The 15,050-nt window shown below is 62.8% G+C and overlaps 1 protein-coding gene across 4 annotated transcripts in view; it reads left to right on the top strand.

Annotated features, from left to right (window-relative positions):
• The window catches only part of PHF2 (PHD finger protein 2), an 80,860-nt gene extending 66,132 nt beyond the window's left edge, over nt 1–14,728 (top strand). For 2 of the 4 annotated variants that reach the window (XM_070590068.1, XM_070590070.1), the window contains exons 14-22: nt 277–395; nt 1,547–1,725; nt 1,864–1,934; nt 2,831–2,991; nt 8,666–8,940; nt 10,382–10,477; nt 10,969–11,078; nt 11,662–12,076; nt 12,788–14,728. In XM_070590068.1, coding sequence (XP_070446169.1) covers nt 277–395; nt 1,547–1,725; nt 1,864–1,934; nt 2,831–2,991; nt 8,666–8,940; nt 10,382–10,477; nt 10,969–11,078; nt 11,662–12,076; nt 12,788–12,876 — 1,515 coding nt within the window. In that variant the 3' untranslated portion in view covers nt 12,877–14,728. Of the gene's footprint in view, nt 1–276; nt 396–1,546; nt 1,726–1,863; nt 1,935–2,827; nt 2,992–8,665; nt 8,941–10,381; nt 10,478–10,968; nt 11,079–11,661; nt 12,077–12,787 lie in introns of all 4 variants that reach the window. The other 2 variants (XM_070590067.1, XM_070590069.1) reach the window with 1 other exon arrangement.
• The last annotated feature ends 322 nt before the right edge of the window (nt 14,729–15,050 follow it).

The raw sequence follows: 15,050 nt of genomic DNA, 5'->3' as shown, positions 1-15,050 counted from the left end.
GGGGCCGCCTTCTGAGGGGTTGCCTTGGGTGCACCCCGCCTAAGAGGCTGAGCGCGTTGCCCTCTGAGTTGATGGGTGGCGTTGCTCTTCGTGGCCGGGCCCATGTTGGAGCTCACACTCCCTGGAGCCGGGCACTGTCCCAGGCCGGGCCTGCAGGTCGGGGCTTCAGTGAGCGTGAGTGTCCAGGTGGATGTGGCCAGAGGGGGTCGGTCCTGCTGCCTCTGCCCACTGACCGCCTGCATGGGGCTCAAGGACGGTCCTGGGTTGGCTTTTCAGAACAGCAAACCCGACTCCCTGCTGAAGATGGAGGAAGAGCAGAAGTTGGAGAAGTCTCCTCTGTCAGGGAACAAGGACACCAAGTTCTCGTTTTCCTTCTCCAACAAGAAACTCCTGGGGTACGTGCATGTTCGTGCCAGGAGGGGCTGGTGCTTGCTGGGTTGCTGGCTGAGTCCAGAGTCCGGGATGGGCACCCTGAGGCGGTAAGCAGCATGTCCCAGAGGGAATGGGACTGCCTTTCTGCCATGGGCCTCAGTTTCCTCATCTGCGAGATGGGAGGAGAAGGCCACTTCCAGGTGGTGGAGAAACAGAGTGGACGAGTGTCTGGTGTCCATGCAGAGCCTGACGGGTGGGCGCCTTCCTCCCGAGAGCATGTGCCAAGGCCACTCAGCCAGCCGGGGGATGGGACTGGCCTGCAGCCCCCGGGGTCCTGACTGCATGGCCCTGAGCATGTCCTTGGTTTATCGGGAGCTCAGCGGCTGCGTCCCAGGACCTTTTACACAGCATTAACTCCACGACCGACGTGCTATAGAGAGTCAGACATGGAGGAGAGGAAGGCAGACATGACTCTATAATTGTGTCGCACCTGTGTGTGTGCAGGGCTGTGCATGTGTGTGTGTTTGTATGTGTGTACGTGCATGTGTACATGAATGTGGTGTGTGTTTGTGTGCATGTACACATGTGTGTCGTGTGTGTGAGGCGTGACATAGCTCGTGCCCACACCTGGCAGGGCTGCCCGCGGCCGTCCTCTAAGTTTCCGCTGTGACTCGGAGCTGTCCTCCTTGAGAATTGCAGACGTCCCGCCCTGGCCCACTGACCCCTGCCAAGCACCCGGCCTGCGCTGACTAGGGTGTAGGGGGGTGACGGGGGTGGGGAGGTGGAGCGTGGCGGGCTCTCCCCGTCTGCGGGAGTCCTGCCTGCCCCAGAGGGAGACGAGCTCAATGATGATTTTTAGACCATTGCGTCTACACCAAGGCCCTGAATTTATTTTTCCAGAATAGCTCTGCAGAAAGCCCCGGCTGGTTGGCGCCGGCCCCACCTGGCTCTGAGCTCGTGTGAGGCCCAGAGCAGGCTGTGGGCCGGCCATGCGTGTCCAGGGGCTGGCAGGGGGAGGGCTGAGGCGGCGCTCAGGACGGGCCGGCATCAGGAGGAGGCCCGGGGCGGGGAGGCCTCCAGCTCGGCTGCTGGTCCTCTGAGGCCCATGCGGCGTGCTGGGGCCACTGGCCAGGCCGTGTGGACGCCCACTGACCGGCCGCTTCTGCCGCCCCAGCTCCAAGGCCCTCAAGCCGCAGCCGAGCCCGGGGGTGTTCGGGGCTTTGCAGAACTTCAAGGAGGACAAGCCGCAGCCCGTGCGGGACGAGTACGAGTACGTGTCGGACGACGGGGAGCTCAAGATCGACGAGTTTCCCATCCGGAGGAAGAAGAACGCCCCCAAGAGGGACTTGTCCTGTGAGTGGGGGGATGTGAGAGGGGCAGGCCCAGCCCCAAAAGGGCCATCTTGGGCGTGCGCGGTGGGCATCAGGCGTGGCCGGCCGGGCGCCGCTCCTCCCAAAGCCGCTGCGGGACGCCTGTCTGCTCTGCTTCCAGTCTTACTGGACAAGAAGGAGGCGCTGCCCACACCCGTCACGAAGCCGAAGCTGGACTCTGCGCTGTACAAGGTGAGTGCTCTGGGGTGAGCGAGGGTCTGTCCCGGACCCTGGCTGTCCTCAGGGCTGTGGCCACACGCTGCTTGGTGGAGCGTCTCTGACTGGGCTTTCTGCGTGGGGGGCAGGAGGGGCGTCCTCGTGGCCCACACTTTCCTTGGGTGTCTTCGTGGGGAGCCAGGCTGGGCTCTGGATGTGGGATCGTGAGCCCTGGTGCTCCGCGCGAGAGGGACGCAGGCAGTTGTGGGTGCATGGAGGGTCTGTGGGTCTCTGCGGGTGGGGGGCCTCTGGAGCTGCTCCTCCCAGCTGGACCTGCTGTGGAGACTCATCTGATGCCTGATGACAGGGGCACGGGGTTGTGGCCCGGCCTGCTGAGGGTCCTACACTAAGGTGTGGGTGTGAAGTTAGATGATGTCTAAAGCCACATTCAACCCAGGGCGTGGCGGCCGTCACCAAGGAGGCCAGGGTTCCCCTCTGGGTCACATTCTACCTTGGGCGTCCCCATAGAGCTGCCTGTTGGGGCTCCCTGGGGTCCCTCCTGTGTGGGCACACTCTCCTGCCTGCTCCCCATCTGCACACCGGCCCCTCCTGTATCTGTTCAGTGCTGGGTCCTCGTATGCAGTCCTGTGAGCCAGCGCTCCTCTGTGGGACCGTGCAGGGCATGGGGACAGCTCCGCCCTTGCGACGGGGTTGGGGGGTGCGGTGAGGGTGGCGGGAGTGGCTCCTCCACCCCGGTGGAGAGCTTGGCACCTAGGCCCTGCCGCTGCCGGGTGTGTCTGGCCAGCTGCCCCGAGGCGTGCGCTCCCACCAGGTGAGCTCTTTAAAAGCTTCTGTCAGCTTCTCTCTGGGAAGGGAAACGGGAGCCCCTGTCCCCCGGCCGCTCCCTGATGGCTGCCCTGTCCCCGCAGCAGAGCGACGACTCCTCTGACGAGGGCTCACTGCACATCGACACGGACACGAAGCCCGCCCGCAACGCCAAGGTGAAGAAGGACGGTGGGGGCTCGGCCGCGGGCATCCTGGACCTGCTGCAGGCCAGCGAGGAGGTGGGCGCGCTCGACTACAACCCCAGCAGGTAGGCGGGCGCCCGTGGGCTGAGCGAGTGGGTGCTCACGCAGCGGGCACTGTGGCCGTGGTGGTTTGCGCGCAGGGGGCTCCGAGGCCCCACGTCCCAGAGGCTGGGCGGCCAGAGCAGGACCCTTGCCCAGCAGGGCTGGCGCCAGCAGCCAGAGAGCCACGTCAGGGCTGGCCATGCGGGTGCCGTGTGTCAGCGGAGCTCCCGAGCGAGGCACAGCACCCTGAGGACAGGTGCTCCTCCTGGTGCCTGGACAGGGAGGCGGCTGAGGAGCAATTCCAAGGGACACTGTGGCCGGAGGGGCTGCCGCACCTGGGGGCCCTTGCGCAAAACAGTGCTGCATTGGGCACCTGGTGGTGTTGGGGCTGCTTCGGCCTGGGATGTCCAGCATCTGTGTCTTGTCACTTCCCGAATGTCATAAAAGGAGCATAAGAACAATTCCGGGTCCTGTGTCCGGCGTCTGAATCAGGGGCCTTTGACGAGCCTCTCTGGGACCCCAAGGCTGGCTTTCCTGCAGGGACCTCTCCCTGCGGCAAGGGAGGCAGTGGCTTCAGAGCTTGACCAGGTTCCAGATCGCCACACCCACTGGGGGCACGTGGGAACCAAGCCAGACTGTCCTTGTAAAGCCCCAACTAGCTTTGTGTCAAGACGTGGATTCACAGCCCAACCACAGGACCCAGCAGCAGCCTGAGAGGGGCACAGACTTCGATTGCTGCAAGCTCAGGGCCCACCCAGTGCAGGGATTGACAGACAGTCCCCATACCCTGTGATTTCACCACAGGTTATATTAATAGAGGTTGTGGGCCCAGTTCGGGGGAGGTGATGGGTCTTGGCCCACCATGAGTCTGTCTGACCACACGTGGACCACTTGGTGTCCAGCTCTGGCCTGACCACGTTCAGGGTGCCTAGAGGGTGGAGAGCACAGCACTGTGACTTTGTGTGACAGATGCGTGGCCTGTCCAGGTGGGTCGGGAGCCCACTCACTGTGGGTGTAGGTTCTGGTCTTTTTCTGGAGGCGCCAGGATTCTAGGTGGGCGGGCAGGTGGCTGAGGACATGTGTCTGCTCGGCTGGGCCGGGCGGCTCTCCCTGCCGGGTCCACCAACCCCAGTTCTCTGACCCGAGAGAGACGGATTCGTCCCCTCTGGGCTTTACGTTGGCTGAAGGGCTGGGCCTCATTTCTCCCGTGATGGTCCCACTTAGATTCTCTCTCAATCCCAGTTAAATTTTGGGTTTAAGCATGCGGCCATGTTTTTTCATGTGGAATTTCCACCAGTACCACTGACAGGTAACCAAGGGGTGGGGCCTTTGTGTCCCGTGGCCTCCCTGCGCTGGGACCTGAGCCGCCAGGGGTGGGCAGGGTGGCTCCCCTCCTGGACCTCAAGACATGAGATTCCCACCATGTGAATGGGGAAACTGAGGCTCAGAGAGCTTGGGCAGCTTGCTCAGGGCCACACTGCAAGGAGGTGGCAGAGGCAGGACTAGACTCTGTCTGCCTGATAACGGAAGCCGAGCGTGGGGGTCCTGGAAGGGTGACTGTGCTGGATGGTGACGTCCAGGCCGGAGTGGCTTGCCCTGAGGACGACAGGGCCCACCCGACCTTCTGGCTGCCCACTTGGACCCCATACCTGCACTCTGCTCGGCCCCCTCTGCCTCCAAGTCTGTGTTTCCAGAATTGAGGTCCCAGGGCTGCGTGGGCCTACAGAGGCCGCATGTCAGGCCGGTCTTGGACAGATGGACAGAGGGCCCCAGAGGCGGGTCCAGGCTTGGTCAGAGGGGGCTCTCGCTGGGCCACACAGCCGTCTTGTCTTCCACGAGTTACCGTCTCGCGTGCAGTGTACTGGTGCGGACGGTGCGGGCGTTTCCTCTCGGGGGTGGAGTGACTGCAGGGTCCACGGCTCTCCGAGGCGCAGACGGCCTGCGGGATCCGGTGTTCTCTCTCAGTACTGGTGCAAACCTAACCCCTCACTGCAGGGATGCCCTGTGGCCTTGGCCTGGTCGGGACCCTGGCCTGAGGCTCCTCCCCTCCGAGGTGCTGATGCCCGGGGCTGGCTCCGCACCCTTGGGGCCAGCGCCTCAGTGACCGGTTGATGCTCAGACCTCGGAGAGGAGCCCGAGACGCCCTGGGACCCCCGCAAGGTCCAGGGAGAGGCACCCCGAGAGGAGGGCAGCCGGGGTGCAGATGCTCTGACCACTCTGAGGCACACGTGTGCCCTTGCACACGCCTGCACACGTGCACGCGTGTCCGCCGGGCCGGCCCCCCAGCCCACCACAGGCGGTTCTTCTCCCAAGTCTCCCATTTGGAGCGTCGGTCAGCTTTTGATGGTCCACTTGCTCTGTTCTAAGTATTCACTGTTTGGGGAAAAACAGCTGAAGAAACGGAGGAAAATATGTTAATTTCTTGTGGATGGTTTACTTGGTGTTTGCCGCTGGGGGGAAAGCAGAGGATTTTGGTATGATAATTGGAGGATTAAGGTATTATTTTCCATGTGCGCTGGTTAGACTTTGCTCCCTAATTTGTCGGCCACACGTGGACAGGCGGGGGGCTGGGGCGGGCGTGTGGCCCTGGGCTTCACAGCCCTCCTTGGGTTGCAGCCAAGCTGGGCTGGGACCACAAGGTCCCGATGGCCCAGGCGGGTGGGCGTGGCCTCCCGGGGGACACTCGCAGTGGGTGTCCTGGCCCCTGCCCTTCCGGTCCTGTCCCGCCGTGAGGCTGCGTGAGGGGCCACGAGACCTTCAGGGCGGGGACTGGGCTGGGCTGGGCTGGGCTGCATCGGGCCCCAGGGGCCTGTGCAAGGTGGAGGGCCCTCTGTGGGCCTTGCTGGTTCCCCTGCTGGGTCGATTCTGTCCTTGCTCTGGAGCATTGGTGACAACGGTGCAGCCATGACACTGTGGCTGCCAAATGCCATGCACTCTTGGCTGGGTCTGGGCAGCCCTTTGCCCCTGGGCGTGGACAGGGTGGGCCGGGCACTGGGGCGGGCGGAGGGCCCATTATGGGGACCGACTCTCCAGGGTGTCTGACGTACTTGATTTCCCGGTGGTTGCGGCCTTGGAACGGGCTGCAGTGAAACCTCTGAACACAGAGGTCTGGCGTGTCTTGGAGGCAGGGAAGTGGCCCTGTGGATGGCTGCCCAGAGAGGCACCCACCCGTCGACCCCCTCCCTGCCGCTCAGGGCTGAGCCCCTGCTGGAGCCTAGTGGTGCCCCTTGCAGGATGGCTTTGGTCCAGACTTGCTTCAGTGGCCCCCGGGGCAGCCAGGGGTCCCTCTGAGTCTGCGTCCCCGGGCCATCTCCCGCTCCCCGTCCCGCCCCGGCCACAGTCTTGGGAACCTTGTTTCTGAGCAGGGTCTCGTGCTGCCTTCTCGTGTTAATGATCTTACTAAATGTGCTTCAAACACTCAAGTGGGGCTGGGGGCGGGGGAGGCTGCGTAAGAGCAGAACACAGAGCCCCCGGGGCACTTCCAGGTGTACCTCTGATACAGCAGCCCCGAGGTCAAGTCCGTCTTCTGGGGGCACACGGGGCAGGCAAGAGGGGCCAACATGTCAGAAGCGCAGGGCCCGACCTCTGCTGCCTCTTCCCGGGTCTCTTGCGTCTGTGATGGGGGAGGTGGGCTAAGCGGGGCCATGCTCCCCCCACCCCACGCCTGGCTCCTGGCCCTGCCCCCCAGGGTCCCAGGGAGTGGAGGGAGGTCAGCCCTGGAGCACTTGATGCAACAGGAGGTGTGGCCGGCTCCCGCAGCCCGGCTGGGCTGTCCTGTCCGGGGTGAGCTGTCCTGTCCCTGGTGGCCCAAAGCCTAGGGTGGTGGGCAAGGGTGAGGACACGAAATGGCCCCCAAAGGGAGACGCAGGCTGGGCAGGCCCACTGGGAGCTGCCGGCCTGGGCGTCAGCTGCCTTGTGAGGAGGGCTGGGGGGACCAGGGTGGGACTCTCCGTCCTGGCTGCACAGGGACACCTGGAGCCAGGCCGGTCCTGAGCTCCAGGCAGGCCTGGGCGTTGGTGTTCCTCAAGCTGCCGTGGTGATTCTGGCGCACGGACAGGTTGATGGATCTTGGCTGCAGGAGGTGTGGGCTGGGCAGGGGCAGGCTGGGGGCAGGAAAGTGGGCCCAGGGGGCGTGGAGCAGAACAGGTCCCCTGAGGACCCTGTGGGAGGATCCACAGGAACAAGGAGGGCACCAGCACTGCTGGAGGAACCCAGAACTCAGCCAGGAGGAGCCTCCCACCCAGCAGCGTCTGGACCCCACTCTGTGTGGGGAGGTGCCACTGCCCACCCTCCCAGAGCCCAGGCCGCGGCACAGAGAACACAGAGTCGGGCAGTGGCACAGGCTGCACTGGGTGTTTTGGAAGCCAGAGCAGGTCCTTGTGGAGGGAGGGGACAGTGTAGCTACGAGGAGGGAGCAGGGGCACAGGTGTAGGGCAGGGGCCAAGGACGTGGCCAGGAAAGCACAGGCCAGGTGCAGGGGTCAGCACTGCCCAGAGCTGGACAGCGGCGGGGTGTGGGGTCAGCGGACTGAAAGGTGGCCTCGACCTCAAGAAGTAGCCTTGTTTCAGCCTGGGTATCAGGGGCTAGGAGGGTCTACACCAGGCTGATCTGAGTGTGTCTGTGGCCACCAGGTAAGTTACAGGTGTAGGTGCAGAGTAGGTGTAGATGTAGATGCAGGTGTATGTGCAAGTGCCGGTATGGGTGCACGTGTAGGTGCAGGTGTGGGTGCAGGTGTGGATGTAGATGCGGGCGTGAGTGCAGGTGCAGATGTGGGTGTAGATGTGGGCGTGAGTGCAGGTGTGGGTGCGGGTGTGGGTGTAGATGTGGGCGTGAGTGCAGGTGCGGGTGTGGATGTAGATGTGGGCGTGAGTGCAGGTGTGGGTGTGGGTGTAGATGTGGATGCAGGTGTGAGTGCAGGTCCAGGTGCAGGTGCAGGTATGGGTGTAGGTGTGGGTGCGGGTCCAGGTGCAGGTGTGGGCATGGGTGAAGGTGTAGCTGCAGGTCCAGGTCAAGGTGCAGGTGTTGGTGGAGGTGTGGGTGCAGGTGCAGGGCCAGATGCAGGTGCAGGTGTGGGTGCAGGTGCAGGGCCAGATGCAGGTGCAGGTGTGGGTGCAGGTCCAGATGAGGTACAGGTGTGGTTGCAGGTCCAGATCAAGGCACAAGTGTGCATGTAGATGTGGATGTGGGTGTTGGTGCAGATCGAGGTGCAGGTGCAGGTGCAGCCATGGAGAGAAGATGTGGGTCACTGGGGAGAGCATGTGTCGTGGGAGGGAGAGGGCCGTGCTGCCTCCATGTCAGGGTGCCAGATGGGAGGGTGCCCGTGAAGGTTCAGGAGAAGGGGCGCCCAGGGCTGGGGCTGAGGGCAAGGGTTCACAGCAGGAGAGCAGCACAGAGTGGGCTGAGAGGTCCCCTCTCCCTCTGCCCTTCCTCCCCTCCCTCCACTTCCCCATCCTAGCGTCCCGTCTGTGTCCCAAGGCCTCCAGCCGTCCCTGTGGAGTGGGGGGGTGGGCAGAAAGTGGGGGAGTGGGCGGCAGGCCATTTCCATGGGGAAGTCATCAGCCACCACCATCCTCCACCCCACCCCGTCTGCTGGGCGCTGGGCGGCAGGATGCCGGGCCGCGAACCCTGGGCTGCAGGCTGTGTTGTGAGCTGTGGGCTGTAGGCCGCCGCCTGAGTCCTGTCTCTCTGTGCCTCCAGCCAGCCCCCGGCCTCCCCCAGCACACAGGAAGCCATTCAGGGGATGCTGTCCATGGCCAACCTGCAGGCCTCTGACTCCTGCCTGCAGACCGCATGGGGCGCCGGCCAGGCCAAGGGCAGCTCCCTGGCGGCCCACGGCGCCCGGAAGAATGGGGCTGGTGGCAAGAGCGCGGGCAAGCGGCTGCTGAAGAGGGCGGCCAAGAGCAGCGTGGACCTGGACGACTATGAGGAGGAACAGGACCACCTGGACGCCTGCTTCAAGGACTCGGACTACGGTGAGCACCGCGGGGACCTCTGCAGCCGAGGGGGGCTCCTCCCCGGCCCCTTTCACGAGATGAGGTTCACAGACATTAAAAGTCACCCTTTAAAAGGATGCAGCTCAGTGGTGCTCTGTGTATTTGAGGGTGTGCACCCCATCGTCACCTGAGAGGAAGCCCTGCCCACAGCCGCCGGCAGTCCTGTCCTCCCTGGCCGCCATAGCCATGGTCCCTGCTGCCTCCAGATGTCCCCTCCCAGGCATGTCGTGTCAAGTATGGAATCGCAGGAGGCTGGTCCTCTTGAGCTCTGTGGGGTCCCCCTGTGGCAGCCTGTGGCAGCACCCCTTCCCTTTCTGGCTGAGTGCTGTCCCCCTGGAGTCCGCGCCACATCTGCTCATCCAGTCTCCGTCCACGACACGGGGGGCTTCTGCCTCTTGGCGCCTGTAACTCGTCTGCTGTGAATGTGGTGTGTGGGCTTTCTTGGCCCGTGTGCACACGCCCCGGTGTGTACCTGGGAGGGGCATTGCTTGCTGGAAGGCTGCTGCCTATTGCTCTCCTGGGACCTGTCTGGCCGTCCTGCATGCAGCAGCACCACTCCGCGCTCACAGACGCGTTCAGACCGCATCCCCCTGGCTGTCTCTGTGTGGATGGAGAAACTGAGGCCCAGGGTGGCTGGGGACTGTGTCTGAGGTGGGCAGTGGGTTGGGGGCTAGGCCATGGCTATGACCTCCTCCTAGGGGAAGGGACCCCTCCCACCATAGGCCCTGCACCCGGGCTCCAGGGCTCCGGAGGAGCTGCCTTTGGCTGCATGGGGGGTTCAGAGCGAGGAGCTCCCTCCATGCCTGGCCCACTGCTGGGCATGTCCCCTGGGGTGCAGCCTGCTGGCACCGGCCCGCTGCTCACTCCCAAGTGGGCTGCAGGGTGCTGGCACGGCACCATCCGAGGGTCTGAGGGCCACTTGGTGGGGCTGGCCCTGCCCTGTCTGCTGGACACATTGGGCCTCGCAGTGGAGCCTGCTGGTCTGACAGGCAGACTGACAGCAGAGCGGACTCTGTTCCTGGGCTCCCTCAGGGCATGGAGTGGGTCCTGGGGCTCAGATGCCACCGGCCCTGGAGTGTGAAGGTCACAGCCTGTGGTGGGTGGCACCTGGCACGTCCCCTGGCAGCCATGTGGGCTCCCTCCTCCCAAGACTCACTCAGGCAGCCTGTGGGCCGTCAGAAGTTCTCTTCTCTGCTGGCAGCAGAGAGCCCGACGGTCTGAGAAGAACCGGGCACCAGTGGGGGCTGTGGCCAGGCTGGGCCGGCGCCCCGGGGGCTGGATGGGGCCTCTCACCCAACCGGTCCCTGCCCCTCTCTGCACCTCAGGGGGGCCTGGGCTAGACGATTCTGGGATCACCTGTGCCCGGGGACACCAGTCACCAGTTGGCCAGCGGCTCAGTTCTTCTTCTCTTGTCCCCTAGTTTACCCCTCCCTGGAGTCCGACGAGGACAGCCCCGTCTTCAAGTCTCGGTCCAAAAAGAGGAAAGGCTCGGACGACGCTCCCTACAGCCCGACAGGTAGCAGGGGGCCAGGAGGGGCTCTGTCCACCATGACGTGAGCCACGTGGGCCCCTGGCTCTGTGTGGGGCTCAGACGGGGTGCCCCCTTCCTGCGGGAGCCTGACTGGGGCTCCCTCCCATGACCCCAGCCTGGGTGCCTGTGCAGCTCACCCGCAGGCATCCTGGCTCCTGCGAGAGGGCCATGCAGGGCCCACGGGGGCAGGCCTCTGCCAGCAGCTCCTCAGTGAGCAGCCCCAGGAGGCCCACCTTCGCACGGGCCCCCTCTTGGCAGCTGGTGGGGTGGGGGCCTTGTCCACCTTCCACATGACCCCTGCCTGCTGTCTCCCAACTTGCTGGCACGGGGACCCCCCTACCCTTGGTCATTGCGCTGACCCTCCCCGAGTGGTAATGTGTCCCTGGGACTCGAGGACAGACTGCAGTGGAATCGGGGCACCCAGGAGGGTGCAGGGTGGCGCGGCACTCGAGGCAGACTGGCCTTCTCTCCTACAGCGAGGGTCGGCCCGTCGGTGCCAAGGCAGGACAGGCCTGTGCGCGAGGGGACCAGAGTGGCCTCCATCGAGACCGGGCTGGCAGCCGCTGCGGCCAAGCTGTCCCAACAGGTGAGCAGCGGTCCCTGCTTGGGCTCAGGCACCCCAGACGCCTCTGCTCCTTCCCAGCCCTGTGCACAGACCACCCGGGCTGGGGGCTGCCACAAGCTTGGGAACATTTGAGTGTTGCTGACCCCATTCCTCCAGGCCCCCAAGTCCCTCAAGTGGGGTGTGAGGAAGCCCAAATGGGGACAGAAGTCCCACGGCAGCTGAGTTGGGTGCCAGGGGGTTGAGGTGATGGGTGGGGGTCCGTCCTACACCCACCACTAGGTAAACTCAGATTGAGCAGGGCCCAACTACGTGGCCAGTGCTGGTGCCACATTTGTGTGTCCCTGTGTCCAGGACGGCCCACCTCACGGCGGGGTGTGGTGGTCCCTCCACAGGCCCCCGCACTGCTCTGGGGGGCTCACGGTGGCCAGATGTGAGGCTCAGGCATAGCCCCGCAGTCCCAGCCCTTCCTGCTCCCGCAGCGCCGGCAAGCTCTACTTTACCAGAGAGGCCTCCTGCCCGGGGGGCCGAGCCATGCAGGCTGCTCCCCAGCCTCTGAGGCCTGGCCAGCCCTGCCAGGTAACATGCCTGCATGTTTTGTTCAAAGGAGGAACAGAAAAGCAGGAAGAAAAAAAACACCAAAAGGAAGCTGACTCCCAACACCGCCTCCCCCTCTGCCTCTGCCAGCACCACCTCGGCCTCTACCACCTCGGCCAGCACCACCTCGGCCTCTACCACCTCGGCTTCCACCACCTCGGCCTCCACCACCTCGGCCTCCATCACCCCAGCCTCCACCACCCCGGCCTCCACCAGCACGGCCAGCAGCCAGGCCTCGCAGGAGGGCAGCTCGCCTGAGCCCCTGGCGGAGTCGCACAGCAGCAGCCTGGCTGACCATGAGTACACGGCAGCCGGTGCCTTTGCCGGGGCCCAGGCTGGCCGCACCTCCCAGCCCATGGCCCCCGGGGTCTTCCTCACACAGAGGCGGCCCTCTGCGTCGTCCCCCAACAACACTGCTGCCAAAGGTACCGTGCCTGCCGGCCCTGAGTGGCCTACACTCACAGACTGTCCTCTAGACAGGTCTTCTTTGTCCCCCCAAAGCCCTGAGCACGTGTGGCCCCGCTCTCCGTCAGTGTGTGAAAGAAATGGTCCCACTTGGGTAGAGAGCGAGGGTTACCCACCAGGGGGTTCTGGTCACCTCCGAGTGAGGTCCAGCCCCCTCAGGCCCTCAGGGCCTCGGCTTTGGGGCCCGGCTTGGAGTCAGGGTGTGGTCAGCAGTTTGCCAAAATTTCGCTGGGAGGGGCCCCGGGTGACCCAGGCTCCTCTGTGTGAACTAGGGGTGGGACAGGAGGCGGGGTCGCATGGTGTCCCCACTGTCACCCCCAAGGCGCCTGATCTGTGTGCACCGTGGCCGTGAGACACAGCTGGCCCTGGACACAGGGCGTGGCTGCAGGTGCCCTGCCGCCAGAAGGTGGGGCGGGGCCCTCACTTTGTAGTACTGTGTCCTCTGCCCGTCCCCACCCACTCAGCACAGCTCAGCCCCTCCACCGCAGCCCCCTAGTCCACGCAGCCTCTGAGCCACTCGCTTTGTCGCCGATTGGTCGTTTCGCAGGGGTGTGGAGACCAGGGCTCGGGCGTCGCAGACCCTCGTACAGAGGAGTTGCAGACCGCCCTGCGCGGCGCTCCTCCTGCCCCTTCGCTCATTGGCCTTTTTGTGTCTCCACCTCTGCTCCCAGGAAAACGTACAAAAAAGGGCATGGCCACCGCCAAGCAGAGGCTTGGGAAAATTTTGAAAATTCATCGGAACGGGAAGCTGCTCCTTTAAAGTTTGGAGAGCCAGGACCCTTCTGCTCCGCTCAGGACCCCGGAGCCCCGCGAGAACATCAGCCCCGAGGAGGGCGGCCACGCTGCCTCACCCCAGGGAGGGCCTGGCCTCCTCCCGGCTACCACGCCCCCCGCATGAGCACCTGTTGCTTCAGCAGGCGGAGCTCGCTGATACGGACACATGTCCTTTCTCAAGTTGCTTAGAGTGACCAGTTCCCGCAACGCGGCCCTGCCAGTTTGAGGACCATTCCAGTTTCAGGACAGCCTCCAGGCACTCCAGAGTGTGGGTGTGATTGCAGGGCCTCCGCAGCTCTGCTGGGAGCACAAGTCCTTCGAGGAAGGAGTGAGCCAACGCTCACCAGGCTCAGAGTCTGAGCTGGCCATAGGCTGGCAGCCTCCAGAGGCTTAAAAAAAGGCAAAGAAGACTAGAGAGGAAGAGGAGAAAGTGGGGTGTTCATGTGCCCCTCTTCTCTTCCTGAGTAATTCTCAGACAAGTCCAGAGAGCATTTGGCCCAGCCAGGTGAGGGGCTTCCGTGCTCTCTGGCTGGCAGGTGGCAGGCCGAATGGTGGATGTTGTGCCCTGAATGCCTGGGGCATTTCTTGGGACGACTGGGGCCGGCAGCAGGGTCAGAGTGTTAGTAGGCAGGGGAGCCTCCATGGGGTCCCTGGGGAAGGGCTCCAGCCCAGCCACAATGTGGGGCCCAGGGGGCTCCGGCTAAGCCACATGGGTGGGCCTCATCCAGCCCCATCAGCTACACTCTGAGAAGCACTTCTCAGCCAAGGCGCCCTGCCCTGGGCCTGGTGGGGTGGCTGGGCAGCCAAGGATGCAGGGGCAGGCACTTCTGTCTTGTCACCTGTTGGTGTTTGGTGTCGAGCGCATGGTGGCTTCTGGACCATGTGTCCACCCATCGACACGAAGGGGCTGGATTTGTTTCTCAGGCAATCCTGTATTTTAATTTTAGATGTATTTCCTGAAGCATATTTTTCATAGAATGTAGCGTGTAAATAGCTTTTTAAATAACTTTTTTTATAAGAGTAAAAGTATCTTTAGGAATTTCTTTCTATAGAGTCCTTCATTAACATTTCTACAAGTTTTTTGCCGAGTATGATGAACAGTTGGGTTTCTGATGCTTTTCCTTTTCCTTCTTCCTTTCGATTGTTACGGTTATTATTACGATTATTTCTTTTAGGACTAAAGTATTGCCTGAAAAACAAGTGATGTCTGTGCAGCCTTATCTCTGTCTTTACAGAAGCAAGCAGTACACACGAGATCTGTTTCAGACCCGTCTGAAGAGGAATCTTCCACTTGAATACCAGCTCTTTCTTTCCCTCTTGTTGACGAAGGGGTGGGGACAGTAATTTCACTAGCACCTTGTGGAGTGTTCTGTGTTTTGTGATGCTGTAATTTATTAATGTTTGTAGCTTTTTATATTTGTACATTTCTTATGAGCTTTGTTTATATGCCCGTCCCTGGGTGTTCTGTCCATGAGGAGAGGCAGCTTCGCACAGGCCTGGCCACCCTCGTCCTGTCGGGGGGATGCGGCCCCGGGCTGGGAAGGCGAGGCTCCCGGGGCCCCGACCTTCCTGCCCGGCGTTTGAAGGTCTCCCGTCCTTGTTGAACATTTATATGGTCTAACCCGGCCATCAGGCTGTTCTCTCGCTCGCTCTCTCTTTTATTTTTTTAATTTTATTATTATTATTTTGGCAACATGTACATTTCTAACAAAGTTTATTGTGGCTATTAAAGTGTTTTATTTCCCAATTCATATTACTCTTGTATCGAGTCCATGAGGTCTAAGGCAACTTAGACCAAAATTTTAAAAGAGTAAAACTATTTCAGGTTTTGTACAGAACCACGTCTGCGTCATTTCTGCCTCGTCTGCCGTCGTCTCCCCCAGTGGTGAGGGCGGTGGGGTCCTCGGCCGCGGAAGGGAGGCGCTGTGGGCCGGTGGGCGGGGTGTCGGGGGGCAGTTGTGCCAGGCACAGGCCCCGCCACCAGCATGCCCCTCAGAAAGCCCCCGGATTTCCCACAGGGCCCGTGCACTGCCCTGCACCCCAAAGCTGCAGCACCCTGAGCCAGCCTGCAGAAGATGGCAGAAGAGACCCCCAGGTGGGCAGCCTTTGGGACCCCAGTGATACCAGCCCCAGCCCCCAGCGTCCTTGGGAGCCTCTAGA

This window comes from Equus przewalskii, chromosome 22 (assembly GCF_037783145.1).
Source record: "Equus przewalskii isolate Varuska chromosome 22, EquPr2, whole genome shotgun sequence".
In the NCBI taxonomy this organism is placed as follows: Eukaryota; Metazoa; Chordata; class Mammalia; order Perissodactyla; family Equidae; genus Equus; species Equus przewalskii.
This window is presented reverse-complemented; position numbering and strand designations above follow the sequence as displayed.